The sequence below is a fragment of the Prionailurus bengalensis genome, chromosome D2 (genome assembly GCF_016509475.1).
Source record: "Prionailurus bengalensis isolate Pbe53 chromosome D2, Fcat_Pben_1.1_paternal_pri, whole genome shotgun sequence".
Lineage (NCBI taxonomy): Eukaryota > Metazoa > Chordata > Mammalia > Carnivora > Felidae > Prionailurus > Prionailurus bengalensis.
In genome coordinates this window covers 20,567,279-20,587,466 of record NC_057351.1, presented here as the reverse complement: position 1 = coordinate 20,587,466, position 20,188 = coordinate 20,567,279, and the positions used below count along the sequence as shown (strand labels likewise).

General features: G+C 38.2%; 1 protein-coding gene across 4 annotated transcripts in view; it reads left to right on the top strand.

Moving 5' to 3' along the window:
* FAM13C (family with sequence similarity 13 member C) overlaps positions 1 to 20,188 on the top strand; it is a 163,409-nt gene that overhangs the window by 138,163 nt on the left and 5,058 nt on the right. For 2 of the 4 annotated variants that reach the window (XM_043596381.1, XM_043596380.1), the window contains 4 exons: positions 9,027 to 9,108; positions 10,789 to 11,000; positions 16,958 to 17,053; positions 18,580 to 18,776. In XM_043596381.1, the coding sequence (XP_043452316.1) occupies positions 9,027 to 9,108; positions 10,789 to 11,000; positions 16,958 to 17,053; positions 18,580 to 18,776 (587 nt within the window). Of the gene's footprint in view, positions 1 to 9,026; positions 9,109 to 10,788; positions 11,001 to 16,957; positions 17,054 to 18,576; positions 18,777 to 20,188 lie in introns of all 4 variants that reach the window. The other 2 variants (XM_043596383.1, XM_043596379.1) reach the window with 1 other exon arrangement.

Below are 20,188 nucleotides of genomic sequence, written 5' to 3'. Positions count from 1 at the left end.
TTTTATGCTTGTAGCGATGTCTCTGGTACTTTGTCTCACAGGGTTCCCCTTAGGATCTCTTGTAGGGCTGGTTTAGTGGTGACGAATTCCTTCAGTTTTTGTTTGTTTGGGAAGACCTTTATCTCTCCTTCTATTCTAAATGACAGACTTGCTGGATAAAGGATTCTCAGCTGCATATTTTTTCTGTTCATCACATTGAAGATTTCCTGCCATTCCTTTCTGCCCTGCCGAGTTTCAGTAGAGAGATCCGTCACAAGTCTTATTGGTCTCCCTTTATATATTAGAGCACGTTTATCCCTCGCTGCTTTCAGAATTTTCTCTTTATCCTTGTATTTTTCCAGTTTTACTATGATATATCATGCAGAAGGTCGATTCAAGTTACGTCTGAAGGGAGTTCTCTGTGCCTCTTGGATTTCAATGCCTTTTTTCTTCCCCAGATCAGGGAAGTTCTCAGCTATTATTTCTTCAAGTACACATTCAACACCTTTCCCTCTCTCTTCCTCCTCTGGAATACCAGTTATGCATAGATTATTTCTCTTAGTGCATCACTTAGTTTTCTAATTTTCCCCTCATACTCTTAGATTATTTTATCTCTCTTTTTCTCAGCTTCCTCTTTTTCCATAATTTTATCTTCTAGTTTACCTATTTTCTCCTCTGCCTCTTCAATCCGAGCTGTGGTCATCTCCATTTTACTTTGCAGCTCATTAATAGCATTTTTTAGCTCCTCCTGGCTGTTTCTTAGTCCCTTGATCTCTGTAGCAATAGATTCTCTGCTCTCCTTTATACTGTTTTCAAGCCCAGCAATTAATTTTATGACTATTATTCTAAATTCACTCTCTGTTTATATTGTTTAAATCGTTTTTGATCAGTTCGTTAGCTGTCGTTATTTGCTGGAGGTTTTTTGAGGGGAATTCTTCTGTTTGGTCATTTTGGATAGTCCCTGGAGTGGTGAGGAACTGCAGGGCACTTCCCTGTGCTGTCTTGAATAACTTGCGTTGGTGTGCGGGGCTGCAGTCAGACCTGATGTCTGCCCCCAGCTCACCACTGGGGCCACAGTCAGACTGGTGTGTACCTTCTCTTTCCCTCTCCTAGGGGCGGGATTCACTGTGGAGTGGCGTGGCCCGTCTAGGCTACTTGCACACTGCCAGGCTTGTGGTGCTGGGGATCTGGCGTATTAGCTGGGGTGGATCAGCAAGGTGCACAGAGGTGGGAGGGGCAGGCTCAGTTTGCTTTTCCTTCGGTGATCTGGTCAGGAGGGGCCCTGTGGCACCGGGAGGGAGTCAGACCCGCTGGAGGGATGGATCTGCAGAAGCACAGCGTTGGGTGTTTGCGAGGTGCAAGCAAGTTCCCTGACAGGAACTGGTTCCCTTTGGGATTTTGGCTGGGGGATGGGCGAGGGAGATGGCGCTGGCGAGCACCTTTGTTCCCCTCCAAGCTGCACTCTGTTGTCTGTGGCTCAACAACTCTCCCTCCCGTTGTCCTCCAGCCCTCCCGTTCATGAGCAGATCTGTTAACTTATAACATTCCAGATGTTAAGTCCCACTTGCTGTCAGAACACACCCCGTCCGCCCCCTCCGTTTTTGCAAGCCAGACTCAGGGCCTCCGCTTTGCCGGTGGACTGCCCCTCCATCCCGACTCCCTCCCTCCAGTCCGTGTAGCACACACTGCCTCTCCACCCTTCCTACCCTCTTCCGTGGACCGTATATGCTTGGCTCTGGAGAATCCGTTCTGCTAGTCTTCTGGTGATTTTCTGGGTTATTTAGACAGGCGTGGGTGGAATCTAAGTGATCCGCAGGACGTCGTGAGCCCAGCGTCCTCCTACACTGTCATTTTCCCCTATTAACTCTTCTTTAAAAGTTTGGTAGAATTCCTCTGGAAAGCCATCTGGCCCTGGACCCTTGTTTGTTGGGAGATTTTGATGACTAATTAAATTTCTTTACTGGTTATGGGTCTGCTCACATTTTCTGTTTCTTCATGTTTCAGTTTTGGTAATATATGTTTCTAGGAATTTGTCCATTTCTTCCAGATTGCCCTATTTGTTGACATAATTTCTCATAATATTCTCTCATTCTTTGTTTTTATGCAGTGGTTGTTGTGATCTCTCCTCTTTTATTCTTGATTTAATTTATTTTGGGTCCTTTTTTTTTCTTTTTGATCAATCTGACTAGGGGTTTTCAATTTTGTTAATTCTTTGAAAGAACCAGCTTCTGGTTTCATTGATCTGTTCTACTGCTTTATTATTATTATTATTATTATTATTATTATTATTATTTTAATTTTGATAGCACTGATTTATGCTCTAATCTTTATTATTTCCTGTCTTCTGCTGGATTTGGGCTTTATTTGCTGTTATTTTTCAAGTTCTTTAAGGTGTATGATTAGGTTGTGTACCTGAGACTTTTCTTTCTTCATTAGGAAGGCCTGGATTGCTATATACTTCCCTCTTATGACTGTCTTTCCTGTATCCCAGAGGTTTTGGGCTGTTGTGTTATCATTTTCATTGGTTTCCATTTACTTCTTAATTTCCTCTTTAACTTCTTAGTTATCTCATTAATTCTTTAGTAGAATGTTCTTTTGTCTCCAAGTATTCATTGTCTTTCCAAATTTTTTCTTGTGGTTGATTTTGAGTTTCATAGCATTGTGGTCTGAAAATATGCACAGTGTCATCTCAATCTGTTTGTACTTGTTGAAGGCTGATATGTGTCCCAGTATGTGATCTATTCTGGAGAATGTTCTATGTGCAGTTGAGAAAAATGTGCATTCTGCTGCTTTAGAATGAAATGTTCTGAATATATCTGTTAACCATCCAGTCCGGTGTGTCAGTTAAAGCCATTGTTTCCTTGTTGATTTTATGCTTAGATGATCTGTCCATTGCTGTAAGTGGGGTGGTGAAATCCCCTAATATTATGGAATTATTATCAATGAGTTTCTTTATGTTTGTGATTAACTGATATATATTTGAGTACCTCCACGTTGGGGTATAAAAGTTTACAATTGCTAGATCTTCTTTGTGGATAGACCCCTTAATTATGATATAATGCCCTATTCATCTCTTGTTACATACTTTATTCTAAAATCTAGATTGTCTGATATAATTATGGCTACTCTGCCTTTCTTTTGGTGACCATTAGCATGGTAGATGTTTCTCCATCCCCTGACTTTCAATCTGAAGGTGTCTTTAGGTCTAAAGTGGGTCTCTTGTAAACAGCATATAGATGAATCTTGTTTTCTTATCCATTCTGTTACCCTACCTCTTTTGATTGGAGCATTTAGTCCATTAACATTTAGAGTAAGTACCAAAAGATATGAATATAGTGCCAATGTGTTGCCTATAGAGTTGGAGTTTCTGGTGGTGTTCTCTGGTCCTTTCTAGTCTTTGTTGCCTTTGGTCTTTTTTGTTTTGTTTCTTCTTTTCTCCACTCAGAGAGTCCCCCTTCAAATTTCTTGCAGTAATAGTTTCGTGGTCATGAACTCCTTTAGTTTTTGTTTGTCAGGAATCTCTTTATCTCTCCTTCTGTTTTGAACGACAGCCTTGCTAGATACATAGTTCTTAGCTGCGTATTTTTCCAATCCCGCACGTTGAATATATCCTGCCACTTCTTTTTGGCCTACCAGGTTCCTGTGGATAGGTCTGCTGCAACCCTGCTCTGTCTTCCCTTATAGGTTAAGGACTTTTTTTTCCCATGCTGCTTTCATAATTCTTTCCTTGTTTGTGTATTTTGTGAATTTGACTATGATATGCCTTGTTGATGGTAAGTTTTTGTTGAATCTATTGGGAGTTCTCTGTGCTTCCTGGATTTTGACATCTATGTCTTTCCCCAGAGTAGGAAAATTTTCCAGAATAATTTGCTGACATAAACCTTCTACCCCTTTTTCTCTCTCTTCATCTTCTTGGACTCCTATGATTCAGATGTTATTCCTTTTTAATAAGTCACTGAGTTATCTAATTCTTGTACCATGCTCTTTTACCTTAGTTACTCTCTTTTTTTCTGATACATTATTCTCCATAATTTGTCTTCTCTTATCACTGATTTGCTGCTCTCTTCATCCATTCTTGCCACTGTTGCATCCATTCAAGATTTCCTCTTGGTTATAGCATTTTAAGTTTCATACTGACTAGATTTTACTTCTTTTATCTATTCAGAAAGAGATTCTATGCTTTTTTCAACTCCAGCTAATATTCTTATTATTGTGACTCTAAATTCCAGTTCAGACATCTTGCTTATATCTGTGTTGATTAACCCCTGGCTGTCATTTCTTTGTGTTCTTTCTTTTGGGGTGAATTCCTTCATTTTGCCATTTTGGAGGAAGAAAAAGGATAACTTAAATAAAATAAAAAGTAAGAAATATTAAAAACAACACAGAAAATCAAATAAAAGAAGCTGGATCCTCTGTCTAGGTGAGTTTTGGTCTGGTTGTTGAAAGAAACTTGATAGAATAGAGAAAAAAGGGAAAGAAAAGAAAAAGAAAGAAAAAGTCAAAAAGTAACAAAGTTTAAAAATTAAAAATATGTATACAATAAAATAGAATAAAATGTAATGAAGAAAGTGAAATAGAATAAAATACTTAGAAAAAAATATAAAACATAGTAAAAAGAATTTAAAAACATTTTAAAGGAAACTATGGGCGCCTGGGTGGCTCAGTGGGTTAAGTATCCAACTTCAGCTCAGGTCATGATCTTGCAGTCTGTGAGTCTGAGCCCCAAGTTGGGCTCTGTGCTGACAGCTCAGAGCCTGGAGTCTGCTTCAGATTATGTGTCTCCTTTTCTCTCTGCCCCTCCCCAACTCACACTCTGTCTCTGTCTCTCAAAAATAAGTAAATGTTAAAAATTTTTTAAAAAATAAAATAAAAAGACAAAAATAAAATTTTCTCTTTCTGTATCCAAGAAAAATAAATGAAAGGAGAAAAAGAAAATAAAAGAAATTTAAAAAAATAGATGAACCAGCAAACAGAGTGAAACTTGAATGAAGTTACATCCAGTTTCCCCTAGAACTCAAACAATGAAGCACTCTATAGTCTGTACACTAAGAAGATGGAGAAACTTGTGGTTCTCTAGGGCATGTGCTTGGAGGGCGGAGTTGAGCGGGGCTTGGTGTAATGGCTCTGTTCTCCACTAGGTGGCACTGCTTAGCTTACTAGGATGGATTGGTGTGGTATATATGTGCATGTGCATGTAGGTGCACATGCAGGAGAGGTGAAAATGGCATCACCCAGCTTCCTAGTTTCAGGCACAGGAACTTTGTGTTCTCACCTACCCAACAAGCAATCAAGGATCCCTCCTTTGTCTCAGTCTTCTTCTGTCCATTCCCCACTTCTACACTGTGTCTGTGTCCAGGCTGTCAGCCTGCCATACACCTGGAAATTCTTAAATCAGACTGATCTGGATTTGAATCTGGCACAGCTAGTTAGGAACTCTGTGACTTTGGACTTGTTATTTTATCTTTCTGAGTCTCTGTTTATCCATCTGTGCAGTAGAGTTAATATTAGTAGTGACTTCTTAAGTTTGTATTAGATGAGTGAATATTATACTGTAATATAATGCTTATTACAGTGTTTCACACAAGGGAAGTAAGTGGTCCTAGATATTATTACATTTTTAATCTATTTTAGTGATATTCGGCCAGGCTATCCCCTGACAGCCCTGCCTTGTCCAAAGAGAGAGAAACATTTGACACATTAATTCTTCACTAAATTTTTCAGCCTGCAGCCACAGGACTCTGGATTACTTCTTTCTATTGTAAGAGCCACCCAGCAGGCTGCCTATTTTAATAGAATTTCTCCTGGCATCTCCTGTTTTTGTCTAGAGAAGTTTTAGAGCTGGTGCAGGCACATGCTCACACAACACACTTAAACATCACAAATGCGGATGAATGCATTTGGGAGCAGTAGAGGAGGGCGTCATGGTCACCACTGCTTCAGTGTGTACAAAAGTCTCTGATGTAATCAGAACCTTTGATGTCTCAGGGAACAGAGCTTCCCCTCACCCTTTCTGTCAAGGTGCCAGGCTGTGGTTAGAGGTTTGACATGTCATTGGGCTTTAATTGGTTGCTGTGTGTAAGGCTTTCCTTCCTGTCATGCGTACTATGGAATTAATAGCACCCACAGATAATATTTTAGTCTGAGCTCTTGCTCGGCCTCCATGTTAGTCTGATGCCCTGGTACAACATGCACCTTTCCTTCTATGTTGAATGTGACCATTTTATATTCCTATTCAAACCCTGTTTATTTCTACAATTAATTTCACATTTAACTATCATTAGACTCATGGACTTAGAAAAGGCTATTTCAGCCAGATGTTCACTATTAGAGAATGTTCACAAATTAGAGAATGTTAGAATTAGAAGGGATCAGCCAGTCTTATTTCTCATTTGACCTTTGAAGGAACAGGCTCAGAGAAGGGAAGTAACTTCCCCAGGATCACACAGCAAAGAATTGACCTAGCCAGGGCAACTCAGGTCTTTTCATTCCTAATCAGATCTCTTTCCAAAGTGTCTTTTGAACTGTGTTTGATAGAGCACAGATTTGGTCCAGTGATACCCTCAGTCATGTGCCTTGGAGATCCCATTTTAGTTGCATTGAACAAAATATACACTGTAATTTCTGGGTTTATAGCCTCTTGGGGTCTATTAAACTGAATATTTCAATTTATAAGTTAGAAGGCTTGAAGATCCATAGCTTGCTAATGAAAACTTTCCATGCGATTTTAAAGCTGCCATCCTTGTGAGCTTGATTTAACCTCTTTTGAAAGCTCCCCCAGGAGTAAAGAAATAAAAAAAAATCATTTCAGAAAATGATTTCAGGCTTTAAAATATTTTGTCAGAAGAAAAAAATCAGCCTTAAATTTTTCCTACGTCCTATTTGCAGTAGTGAGAGCTCATTTCTTTAGTAGTCCTTGGTTGTAGGGTTTTAGGCTTTTGTTCTTAACATTACTTCAAAAGATGATTGGGGCCAGGGAGTGTATTAAATGGGTGATGGGCATTAAGGAGGGCGCTTTTTGGGGTGAGCACTGGGTGTCATATGTAAGAGATGAGTCACTGGGTTCTATTCCTGAAGTCAAGTCTACACTATATGTTAACTAACTCGAATTAACTAACTTGAAAGATGGTAACTGTATAGAGCATATCCAGTGACAAAGATGTGTTCCAGGTGAATAAGATGTGTTTACAGATCAGAGGGTAGAATTCTGTGAGGATTTTGTGAAACTAAATGTAAAACATTGGGTGTCCATACAACCAGGCTGTTACCCAAAGCCAGCATACTAATCTGTGTATCAGAGAAGAGGTACAGTGCATCATCCTAGGACATCATGGGTAGCACTAGGCTAAGCTGTTCCGGAGGTGTGTCCTTGTGTCACTGTCCAAGGTACTGAAACCAGGCCTTCACTCATAGAAAGCATCTATACTCTCCCATCTGAGCTCCTGTAGGAAAAAACCACTGTTGTTTTCCTTCAATCGTTTCCATCTTGACTCAGACATATGTGGTTTTTACATCACTCTAGAAGTGACAGAACTGTGCCTTGTGTTTCACTATTAATATATTTATTTTCCATGTACATTTGATATGTACATTTGATGACTATGTCAAAACAAGCACTGTTTTTTCCTTTGAACCTAGGAGAGACACATTTCTCTCCTGATGCCTTTCTCTCACCAGAAACTTGCTAACGTTATACAGACTTAGTGGATGCTTTAAAAAAAATATGGCACAGCCCCTAGACTTAGCCAATGTACATATTTACTTATCAATATACATATTTCTAGCAATATTATAATTATGATCAAGTCATTGTAAACATTCCTATATAGTCTTGTATATATTCAATTTAAAGTAACCATTAATTTTCTTGAGTCTGCATTGAAGTTATCAGGTGGCTCTGATTTGTTTAAGAATGATCTCACTGATCTATGGAGATGGAGACTAAGTATGTCTATCTTTATTTCCTAGTTTCTCTCCTGTAGAAAATCCACTTTCATGCTCTGAGAAGAAACCCAGAAATCAAAGTGAATGATTTGTATTAACAGAGTCATGTCCTTCCAAAATCAAAAATAACTTTTATTGCCACATCCAACTTTGATTAGCTACTTGGCAAGAGATACATACCCCTACATGTATGTTTGTTGGTGAAAACATATCCAGAATTCCCATGAAAGTCTGATAGTAACACTATTACTATTGTGACCACCAGTAATAATAATAATAATATTTGTAATTATAGCTAACACACCTGTAGGGTATAGCATATTCTAGTAACTACTTTCACTGTTTTACATACATCAACTAATTTATCCCTCACAGCAACCCTATGAGGCAGATGTTGGTGTAATCCTCATTTGGCAGATGAAACTGAGGCTAAGTAATTTGACCAAGGTCAGACACATATAATTAAGTTTGACTTTAGTGCTAGCTAGTAGGATATTGAGTGTATAAACAGTGAGATGATTAGAAATCTGGGTATCCCCCTGAAGTACTGATTTCCCAGACTATTGTCAGGTGTTAGACATCCTGGGGTCTCCTTTCTTGAGTTTGGTGGAAATGACTGATAGGAAATCTTCAAGGAAATCTTCGAGTTTGTTAGTATAAACCAGACAAGTTGTGGTCATAAACCTTGTTTGTGAGTACAGGCAAGGGAGTAAGCACTGGTTTGTATCAGTGCAGTCATTTGCGCTGATATGAAGAATGGCCTAGCAACCACATGTGGGGTGTGAGTGGACCACAGGGTGATTGATGGTCAGACTGTAGGGGACACTGGCATGGACAGGCTATATGAAAAGTGATGAGTGACCAGACATGTTTAGGAACAATGCCCATGGAAAGGACAAAAGTGTGGAGGAGTTCAAGAATGTTTGCTTTGTTTTTCAGAACTAACTCTATCATCTGGAAGTTGTCATACATGAATTTCTCTCCCAGATTTATATGTTTCTGAACCATCTCTGTGTGTCTTGGCTGTCTAAAAATTTTGATTTTCCTTTCTTACCTTTCTTTCCCTTCCTCCCTCCCTTCCACCCACACTTTCCCCTCCTTTGTAGCCTTCACATGGTGACAAGACTTCTAATCCTGAAGTCCTGAAATGGATGAATGATTTGGCTAAAGGTCGTAAACAACTTAAAGGTAAGTGCCAGCCAAGAGTCTCTTTTTCCATAAAGGAAGCAGTTAAAATAGATAATTTGCTCCAAGATATTTTTTATTCTTTTCCACCTGTGCCCTCTTTAACCTCATCTCTCACGTAGATTGGAGGCTCCGTTTTGAAATAAATGGTCCTGGGTCCCTTTCATTATTTGGCTCCATCTAATAATTCTCCTTACAAAGAGATTGAAGAACTCCAGACTCCAAAGAGAAATGATTCACTTCAGTGCCAGGAACATTTCAACACGTGGAGTATTAACTTCCCCCTAGGTTACTGGATTCTTGGATGTTAGAAAAAGGCCTGAACAATCATTTACTCCGTATACCCCATTGTACATATGAAGACATTTATGTCCAGAGATAGAGACAATTTATGTAGCTGGGAGGTAGTGAGCTAGATATAAAACTCACTGCTCTTACCTCCTAATCCAGTGTTCTTCTTTCTTCTTTCTCTGGAGATTATGATGATGATATGAGTGTTAATTAACTCTAAAATCCATTTAAAAGGACTATGGTATTTACCAATAAAAATTTATTTGCCTCCTCTGGGGCACCTGGGTGGCTGGCTCAGTCAGTTAAGCGTCTGACTTTGGCTCAGGTCATGATATCACATTTCATGAGTTTGAACCCCACATCCAGTTCTGTGCTGACAGTGCAGAGCCTGCTTGGGATTCTCTCTCTCTCTCTCTCTCTCTCTCTCTCTCTCTCTTTCTCTTTCTCTCTCTCTCTCTCTCTCTCTCTCTCTCTCTCAAAATAAAGAAACTTTAAAAAATTATAAAAAAATTAATTTTCCTTCTCTTTCCACATTCTTATTTCAATACTTAGATGTGGAAATTTTTCCAAATTTGTAAATTTTCCAAAGGTGATAAGGAACTGGAAGGGAATCTGAACTCAGTGGTATTAAACTGTAATGATGTTGCAGGTTTATAAAATATGCAATGTTTAAACATCACACCAGAGTGTAACTAAAAAACAAACATCAAACAAAGAAAATGAGCTCTATAATTGAGAAATCAATATAAGTGGCCACCCTTTAGCATATTCTGAAATTTAATTCCATGATAATTCCCAAGTTGCTTTTTTACTTTTAGTTATTTAGGTTTATATAGAAACACATTGCAATAATGGTGAATCCTGGATTTTAAAAGATGACATTAGACAAAATTGTCAAGTTGGGGCTGCACTCCCATCTCTCATATCCTATCCCTCCTGTATTTCCTCAGATGTCTGCATTTGTAAAGCCTTACAGAAGTGCTTGCATTTACACAGGGGCTCTTAATGACACAAAACTTTCAAAACTCAAGTAAATGAACCAGTGAGTATAGAATTCCAGGTGTTGTGGTAGGTATTGGGTGAAATATTTGAGGGCCTGGTACCATCTTCCTCTAGATCTCATCCTCTGAAATTTAAACCACTGACTTACTTCTACACATAACCCTCAACTTCCATAAGATCCCAGTCTCTAGAGCCCTTTGTCTTCACACCTGAGTAGGAGATATGCCGTTGGTTCTAGTTATTAAGGCTGCCCTTGCCCTGTGGAAAGCTATCAGCAATAGTGTCCATTTCCACTGACTTCACATCAGTGGTGGGAATTTCTGAAAGACTCTCTGCTCTTAAGCCCAGTGAGTCCTCCTTGCTCATGGTAACTCATGGCATTTCTCTTAGAACTAAAGCTGAAATTGTCAGAAGAACAAGGGAGTGCTCCCAAAGACCCACCTAGAAACCTGTCCTGTGAGCAACCTGCAGTCCCCAGAGAGAATGGGAAGCCAGAAGCTGTGGGCCCTGAGCCAAGCTCCTCTGGAGAGGACACTCCTGATACTGTGCTGACATGCCTAAAGGAGAAGACAGAGCAACTTCCTGCTCAGGAGGATTCTAAGGTACCTCACCATATCCTCACAGGTCCCAACATTCAATAGGATTCCAGAGAGATTATGGTTTTGACCAATTTGTAAGAGTACTTGGCACTACATAAACATCTTTAGGAGACTAGTTCTGAATTTCAGTCAGGTGACCTCCTAGCAAGTTATTTACCATGACCTATAGGTGTTGCCACTTAATTCCAGAATGTTATTCTGGAAGTTATACTATTGCATGCTGGTAGGAAGCAGATAGCAAAGATATTAGGGTGTATCATATCTACTTTCTCCCTTATTCCCCTAATAAATTAGCAAATTAACCCAAGACTAGTATTACAATCCCATTTTACCATATATTTTATTTAAAAAATAATGCAGCTGGGATGAGGTATACATAGTAAGGAAAATGGTTTAGTATCTTATAAGATAGGTAGGCTTTTTAAGAGAGCGTTAGGTAAAAAGGTGTCTAAAGACCTCAGTTTTGGTCTTTAGACTGAAGTCTTTAGACATCTTAGTTTTGAAATCTTTGTGAAAGATTTCACATCCTGCACATCTTCTCATCCTGCACATTTATGCTTACATTTCATTTATGACCAGGAACCTTCCTTGTAGTCCTTTCTGTATCAACTCTAAAAGTGGTATGATTGCCTTTAATTTCTTGAATAAGAGTTGTAGCTTGCATATCATAGCCCTAACTATGCTGTATGACATTTTCTATCTCTCATTTTATACTTTAGACCTCTTGAGTAGAATAGCTATTTGTAGCTCATGATCCCACAGTGTCTGTACATAGTAGGTATTGAATAAATGTTTGCTGAATGAATGGACAGATGAATGAATGAACTAACATATTTAACTTTGGAATCGAGTATTGATAATAATGGTGACTTTACCTGTTATATTGCACATTATATGGTCTTAATCATAGGTGACAACATATGCCAAATCCCAAAAGCCTCACCATATGCCCCTGGACTTGTTCTTTACATGGAGACTTGTGATGTACAAGCAGAAATGGGCCTTTGGCCACCTCTATTTTTATGAAATACTTTTAGATTAAAAAAAAAACAATTCTATGTTGTAAGAAGTGAATAGGTTTTTATCCACTTGGCCAACTCATTCCACCCCACCAAAGATTCTGGATTTTTAGGATAGTCAGCGGGTAAGTGGGTAACACACACACACACACACACACACACACACACACACCTAATTCTATGTTCTACTTGATTAGGGCAGTGAGGGATGAGTTAGGATTGGTAGAGTAGACTTAGATCAGGACTCAATGCTTCAATAAGCCACTTTCTAGCCATGTATACTTAGTAAGTGAATTAGTTCTCTGAGATTCAATTTACTCATCTATAAAATACAGATAATACCTACTTACGTAATTATTGTGACAATAAGGAAAGATGCCTGGTGACTGGTGGGCGGGCAATCATTAATTTGCAAAAATATTTGAGTGCCATAATAGGCACAACAATGTGTTGTGAGGTATGATACATATTGGATATAATAAGATAGAGAAGCTATGAGGGTTACTGCCCTCATGAAACTCATGTACTTCTGAAAATTGGGATACAACAACAAATAAACAGCTCAATAAGTAAAATTATTAAAGATTTTGATAAGTAGTGTGCAAAGAATTAAACAGATAGTATAGAAAATAATGGGTATGCTTTCTACTTTATATAATGTGACTAGGAAGGCCAATAGGTAACATTTAATGAAGAATCAGCAGGCCAAGAGAGCAGCAAAAATCATTTTAGGCAGATGGAACTGCCAATATGAAGGCCTTGAGGGAAAAGATTGTGTGTACTTAGAATTCTGGGTCTGAGGGCTAGAGCACAGGATGGTATGAGATGTCAGAAAGTCAGACTGGGGTCCCTGACATAGTACCTTTTAAGTTACTACCTAAAGTATTGGAAAACTGTTGAGTCGTTGAAAGCAGGAAAGTGATATGGTGTGATTTACATTTAAAAGATACTTCTGAAAAATTTAAAAATATTTATTCTTGAGAGAGAGAGAGAGAGAGCAGGGGAAGGGCAGAGAGAGGGGTGTGTGTGTGTGTGTGTGTGTGTGTGTGTGTGTGTGACAGAATCTGAAGCAGGCTCCAGTCTCAGCTATCAGCACAGAGCCCGACGGGGGGCTCGAACTCATGAACTGCGAGATCATGATCTGAGCTGAAGTTGAACACTTAACGGACTGAGCCACCCAGGTGCCCCTAAAAGAGCTTTGTTATTCCTGCATGGAGAACAAATCACAGGGGAAAATTCTGGATAGAGAAAGATGAAATGGGTGGTTTGGACTAGCATGAAAGCCTTGGGGATGGAAAGAAATAGACATACTCAAAGTATATTTTGGATGTATAATCAAAAGGATGTGCTGAATCATTGGATGGTAGGAGGGAAGGAAAGGAAGAATCCAAGATGGTGACAGGTCCATTTACTGAGATAGGGAAAACTACAGAAGGAACAGATTCAGGATGAGTGAAAAATTAAGAGGTTCTGTTTTTAACACGTTCACTTTAATATTTTTGAGGAATACAGTGACCAACCATCCCTGGTTTCCTTGGATTTTCCTGGATGTTAAAAATTTCACGTCTTTCAAAATGCCCCATCCTGGAAAAATGGGGATGGTTGGTCACCCTACTGAGACATCTAAGTCTAATAGGCACATGAACAGAGAGTCTAAAGATCAGAGAAACATATTTGAGTTCTTTGGAAGTTATCTTTGCTTAAATGGCAATTTATTTCTATTATTTTAAATGAAGTATCTGTTAAACTGTATAATAAGTGTCAGAAGCCCCTTCAGATAAAGCTAGCATCTCTGCAGTAGGCTAAAGTGAGGCCCTTTAAATAGAAAGCATCTGTAGTGGAATATGTAGCTCTCAATATCTAAAGCTGTAGTATTGTTCCTGGGGGGGGGGGGGGGGGTTAAAATACCAAACCTGATAGTGGCTAGTCAGCTATCAGGTGGTTCCTACAGGAGAGTCCAAAAACCACAGAAGCAGCCAAGGGAGGATTGCAAATTTCCACAGTAGCTATGTTATTCCTGGATCCTCAGTGAACTCATTAGCACTTGAGATTATCTGACTAGGTTCTATTTCTTTACACTCAAATTGACAGATTATTTTCATCTGGGGTCCTTGCTTTACTGTTGAAAATACTGTAAATATTAAAATTTCCAAGATGAAGAACTATTTCTTTTCTAGAGAGAACTTTATGAAATTTTCACATTTGGTGTTTAGTCAGTCCATACTAAAGCTGATAAATCCCACAGCATTGCCTTGTCAGTTCAGATACTGCTATAGGGTAATTTTCTTCCTCTTTTATTTATAGATGATTTTTGGAGGTAATAACTTCTGGGTCACAGGGTATCCATTGAGCACTGTAAATGAATGAATCATCCCTTAGGTATGACTGTGGTGCCTATTTATGTCCATTTCTTGTGAAAATCTTGAATTGGTGCTGGCACATCATACCCATTTTATTGCCCTTTCTCAGAACTGTAGGGTGGTATCAGGTGCATGGCACAAATTGAGCACTGTAAGTGAATGAGTCATCCCTGACTGTGGTGCCTATTTATGTCCATTTCTTGTAAAAATCCTGAATTGGTGCTGGCATGTTATACCCATTTTATTGCCCTTTCCCAGGACTGTAGGTGGTATCAAGTGCATGGCACAACTTACTAACTGGATGAGTAATGGCAGTTACTTCTGGCCCTTCACTAACTGCAGCATCTTTTGAGGAGGAAAGCAGGTTTCTAAAAATATATATAACTCATTTTATTTTAAAAAATAAAATGAAAATATAGTGATTTGTAGGTTGTTATACCCCCTGGTTGTTATACCTTGCAGAGAGGGCAACTTAAAAGTAAAAGGCACAAAAAGTAAGATCCCATCAAGTTATTTTGCCTACTTGTCATTTTAAATAATAAAACAATTTTTAAAATTGGTAATACTATCTCACATAGTTGAAAAGAAAATACAAATGGCCACACATTAAATAGATTCTTTGCCACTCCATCTGCTAGCTCTAGAGGTCTCCCATCCCCAAGCAGGTAACTATTGCGGCTAATGTTTTATGTGTACTTTTGGAGTTTCTATATAAAGCATATACAAGTGATTACTTTGGTAATTATTCTAAGAGTAAAATCAACTAGTCAGAGTGAAAGATAAGTGCATACATTGTACATGGACCCTGATTTTCATCTGGCATCTTTGGACGATATTCTTCTATAATGGCATTTATCATCCTAAGCTGCTCTTTGGTCACTATTTTCCTCTTTTAGGACAAAACTTAGCTTTTCTAGAATCCAAAGAATTTAGTAAAAATAAATAAAATTACAAAAATCAAACTGCTGTACAGAGATGCTAATAATAGTTAAATACATCATTTTTCTGAAGTTGCTTTCTATGAAATATAAGTCCCAATGAGATACTGAATAAAAAACATTGTTCATGTTTTCTGAACTTGGATTGAGATTTTTTTCTTTATTACCTATTAAAACCCCATAAGATAGATAAAAGGTTTTTTTTTTTCATGGCAAGATGTATCATGACTAGGAAAATATTTAAGAAATTATTAGGCTGGAAAACGAAAGGGTCTTGTGGTTACTTAACCAATACTTAAATGGCTTCTACAGAGAGAGGTGATCTATCTTTCTACTGAAAATGAAAGTTCTTAGGTTATAGCCTATGGAATTTATATGAAGATTGTTAAAAATTAGGGTACTTTTGTTTTTAAACCTGAGTTGATATATTTATAGCAGGGAAGGGGATGTGTTGAGTACTGTGAGAATTTTTTAAAATATCTGATATAATTTTTGTCCTCAAGAAACTTCTCACTCATTTGGGCAGACAAATCTGAAACACAGTACATAGTTAAGGCCCAGATAATCAGATAGAAAAGTTTAGAGAAAAGGGAGCTAAATGTGGGCCAGAACGGTTCTCAACTGGGACAGGGGTAGGGTAACATGTGAATAACTAGGAAGTTTGAAAAATACACATACTTAAGCCATGTTCTTTTCCTTCAGGATCCCTTTGTGGGATCTGGAAGACAGAGATCCAGAGAGCACCTTGGGTATGTGTACTTTGATAAAAGATACCTGGGTGATTTGCTCTGTGCTATTTCTCCTGTTTCCTTCCTGCTAGTCGCTTAGTGAGAACCATCTGACCAGAGTGAAAAAATTGTGTGTAGTAAACATATAGCAAATTAATGTAGGATACACAGAAGGGAGGAAAACCAAGGCAAGCAGAGGTTTGGTCATTTTGGATGGTCACTTTGGATGGAGAGAAGGATGATAGTGGTGGTGGGTAGGTAAATAGAGGATTGATAGATAAATAGGAAGCTATTTAAATTTTTATGCACAGTGTGACCTGTTAAAAATAGTGCTTAGGAGAATACATATCTGGACCAAGAGTTTATGAAATCTTTCAGTTGGAAGGAACTTTGTAATTCCAACCTCCTTATTGTACAGGTAAGATAAGGATTCAAATAAGTTAATTGTCATATCAAAAATAGTTTGTGCCAGAGCTAGCCAGTAACCTAGTATATACTCCAAGCTTGTGATGAAGACCCGTACAAAGTTTGTGTTTGTGAATATAATCATGAAGATCCATATAAAATACATGTTTCAGAAGAAAAATCAATAGGTCTACATATTGTTTTTTAAGAATGAAGAAGTAAAATGACAGGCTTCTTACCATTACATATTTAGGATTCCTTCAGAAGCCTTAAAAACATCTTTCTAAACTTGGACCTATCCTTTAAGAAACTTTTCCTGGAAGAAAATTGGCATGTGCTTTAAACAGTATCTTATAATTGTCTTCCCTTTTTCTAATTACTGTTGCATTATAGTATTATTAATCCCTTACTTTGAGGCTTCAAAACTGTTTTTTTTTTGCCTGCTAAAAATACTGACATGCTTTCATTCTTGCCTGAGAAAGGAACAATAATTAATTTCATGTTTTTCAGGTAGCTAAGCAAGACAAGAACCTCATAAAGCCTCTTTATGACCGATACAGAATTATCAAGCAAATCTTGTCAACACCTTCCCTTATTCCAACAATTGTAAGTCAGCATGCTTGCATTAACTAGAAACCTGTACTTGTGCTTGGTATTGTTTAAGTAGGGAGGCAGCACTATGACAGTGATAAAGAAGCCTTCTTGGCAGTATATGCTGCTAAAAAGGTCAGTTGTTATTTCACACAGTAGAAATGTGGTCTCCTTTGAGCCAAATATCATACTTAACAGGTGGATGATAATTAAAACTATTATGAAACAGGAATATATAGCAACTGCATTTTTTAGTTTATTTTGTGAGAGAGCACACATGGGAGGGGCGGTAAGAGAGGGGAAGAGAGAGAATCCCAAGTAGGCTCTGCACTGTAAGCATAGAGTCCAATGTAGGGCTCAAACTCACAAAACATGAGAACATGAACTGAGTTGAAATCAAGAGTTAGACACTTAATCAACTGAGCCACCCAAGTGCCCAGCAATTGCATTTTTGAAGCCAGTTTTAATATTTGCTTTAATTTCTTGGATGAGGAGAACAACTGATGAATTTCAATTTCATCATCTAATTTACAACACAGCTAAACCACACAGAGTCTTTCTATTCTGTGTGTTAATTTTTCTTCTTTAATAAGAAAATTGACTACATGTTCCTTGATACAAATGCAACATTTGTTTTTGGTACCATTTGACCATCACTGAATAAGACATAAGATTTATTTCAATAGAAAACATGGCTACTAAAATTGAGCTAGACTGTTTTTAATAAAGAATGATTTATGGGAATACAGAACTAGAAAGGCACCACAAATCCTACTCCATTAATATTAAAACAGTCACTTGCTCAAGATATCAGTATAAAAAGGAATAAACATTAACAAATATACATTTAAGTATACTGGACTACATTTATAATTTCACAATTTTCAAGACAAACACAATAGTGATTCATAATCTCTAAAATGTTCCCATTAAAGAAGCATGGTTTAAAATGGGGTATGATTTTCAGATTTCCTTGCAAAAAATTCTTTTGGTTGTGGTAAGTATTAGCAGAACAGGTTAAGGAGTAACTCCATTTTGCTTTGGCCTTCATAGAGCTCTTCCCTGAATTTGTCAATTTTCTGACTATCCTCTATATCTGAATGTGGCCCACACCAGGATCTGATTTGGGGTATTTCTGAATAACAAAAGGTGTCTGAAGTCCATTTCATCCTAACCCATGTAACTATTGTGAAGCTGGGGTCCAGGTCTGAGTGAAAGGGAGGAACTAGTAGGCAGTGCAGCCAAGAATGGGACCATATCCTAGATTCTGTGCCTTCTTTGGTCCAGCAAAAAGACAAACTTGCTGAGCATTTTAGCCCAGCATTGGGTGGGGATGGGGTGCTTCTTTGATCATTAACTTCTGTAAGTTTTTTGATGCAACTGAGGAAGAGTCACTCTTGTTTGTTTCCTTCTGGGTTTTCAGTGGTACAGGGATCACCTACTCTTTTCATGGTGTCTATTTATGGTTCCTCTTCCTGTTTTTGCTTCAAGAGTCACTTAGCATTTTTGTGACTTCATTTAACTCTGCTTGTGATAAGCAGGAGGAAGAAGACTCTGATGAAGACTGTCCACAGGGAAGCCAACAACCTTCTCTGCCAGATCCAGCATCTCACCTGCCTATTGGCGACCACCTCACCTTCTCTAATGAGACGGAACCTATTAGGGTCCTGCTGTCAGATGAAAAAAAAGAAGCCAAACAACCAGCCCTATCCATGTCCAATTTACATGAGGCCACTATGTGAGTGTGAATCTTAAATATGGAGTTTCTTTTTAACTCTTTATAGTCTGAGATACCTTACATGTGCCTACAAAATTCACAAGAGCTGTTAGATTCTCTAAAAAATGCAACCTACCAGAGAGCAGCCTAAAAGCATAATCTTGTTCTCTTTATTGGAGAATTGAGAAGACAAAGCCATGAGGAACCAACACTCTCAATAAGGTCCTAAAGATGCCAAAAATGTTAATGTTCAATTTCCTCTAGTTGCATACCTTTTCAGCAGGTTCTGGAACCAGTCTAATTCTCAGCAGTGTGTGAAGCAGAGCTGGCTTTTGAAAGTGCTAGACCAAAAGGAATTGGGGTCCCATGTGGTTCAACATTTGTCAGGGCCTTTAGATAAGATGGTTTCTCTAGCCTGGGAATCACCTTGGGTTTCAGTAAATGAGCTGCCCTTTTTCTCCTAATGGCCCTTCAGGACCTATTTGTATTTTCATTAGTATTATCATTATTGTTATCATTACCACTATTTAGTAGTTGGCATTTCTATTCATCATTTCACCTTCTTTGGTTTGTATGTTATAGGCCAGATTATGAGATTTCCTTTAACATGTATTACAGTGTGGTGAGTGTATACCTCAAGATAGGTATGGAATCCACCCACATATATGAGGTGAGACTAAGGACTAAGTTGTAAATTGGGATTTTAGTGTGTTTGTAGAATCAATTGGTACCACAACTTCGGCTCAGAGAAGTAACCCATTTGGAAGCAGAAAATCCATCTTCCTTCCGCTCTTGTTTTCTTTCTTTTTTCTCTCCTCTTTCCTTTCCTTCATTTATTTGTTGGTTGTTTGGTTCTTAAGCAGCTTTTGAGGGGTGTTAAGAATATTTTTTTAATGTCAATATATAATTTCAGGGTGTTCAGTCTCTGAAACCATGTACAAGTTCCCTAGATAAAAATTCCTGCTCTAAAAGTATATGCTTTGTCTTAGTAGAATGAAGTGAGTAGAATTTTCAGTGTAACTCTATCTTCACTTTGGGTCTAATTTCATTCCCAAGGTTTTTGCCATTTTCCCCATACTCTACATTAAGGATGGAACTTGTTTTAAACTCTCTTCCTCTTGTGCCTCTTAAGTCTAGTCTATCACCAAATATCAATGAGTATTCTTTTAAAATGTCTCCTTTTCCCTCATCCATTCTTATGGTCATTACCCTCACCACACTTCAATTTTTTTTAAAGATTTTATTTTTAAGTAATCTCTACACCCAATGCGGGGCTTGAATTTACAACCCTGAGATCAAGAGTCACATGCTCTACTGACTGAGCTAGACAGGTGCCTCACCCTAACCACATTTTGTAATGGACTTAGTCACTCAGTCAGCTTGCCTTTTTTCTCCTCTCCTTTCTCCTTTTGTTCTTTCTCTTCTCCTATGAC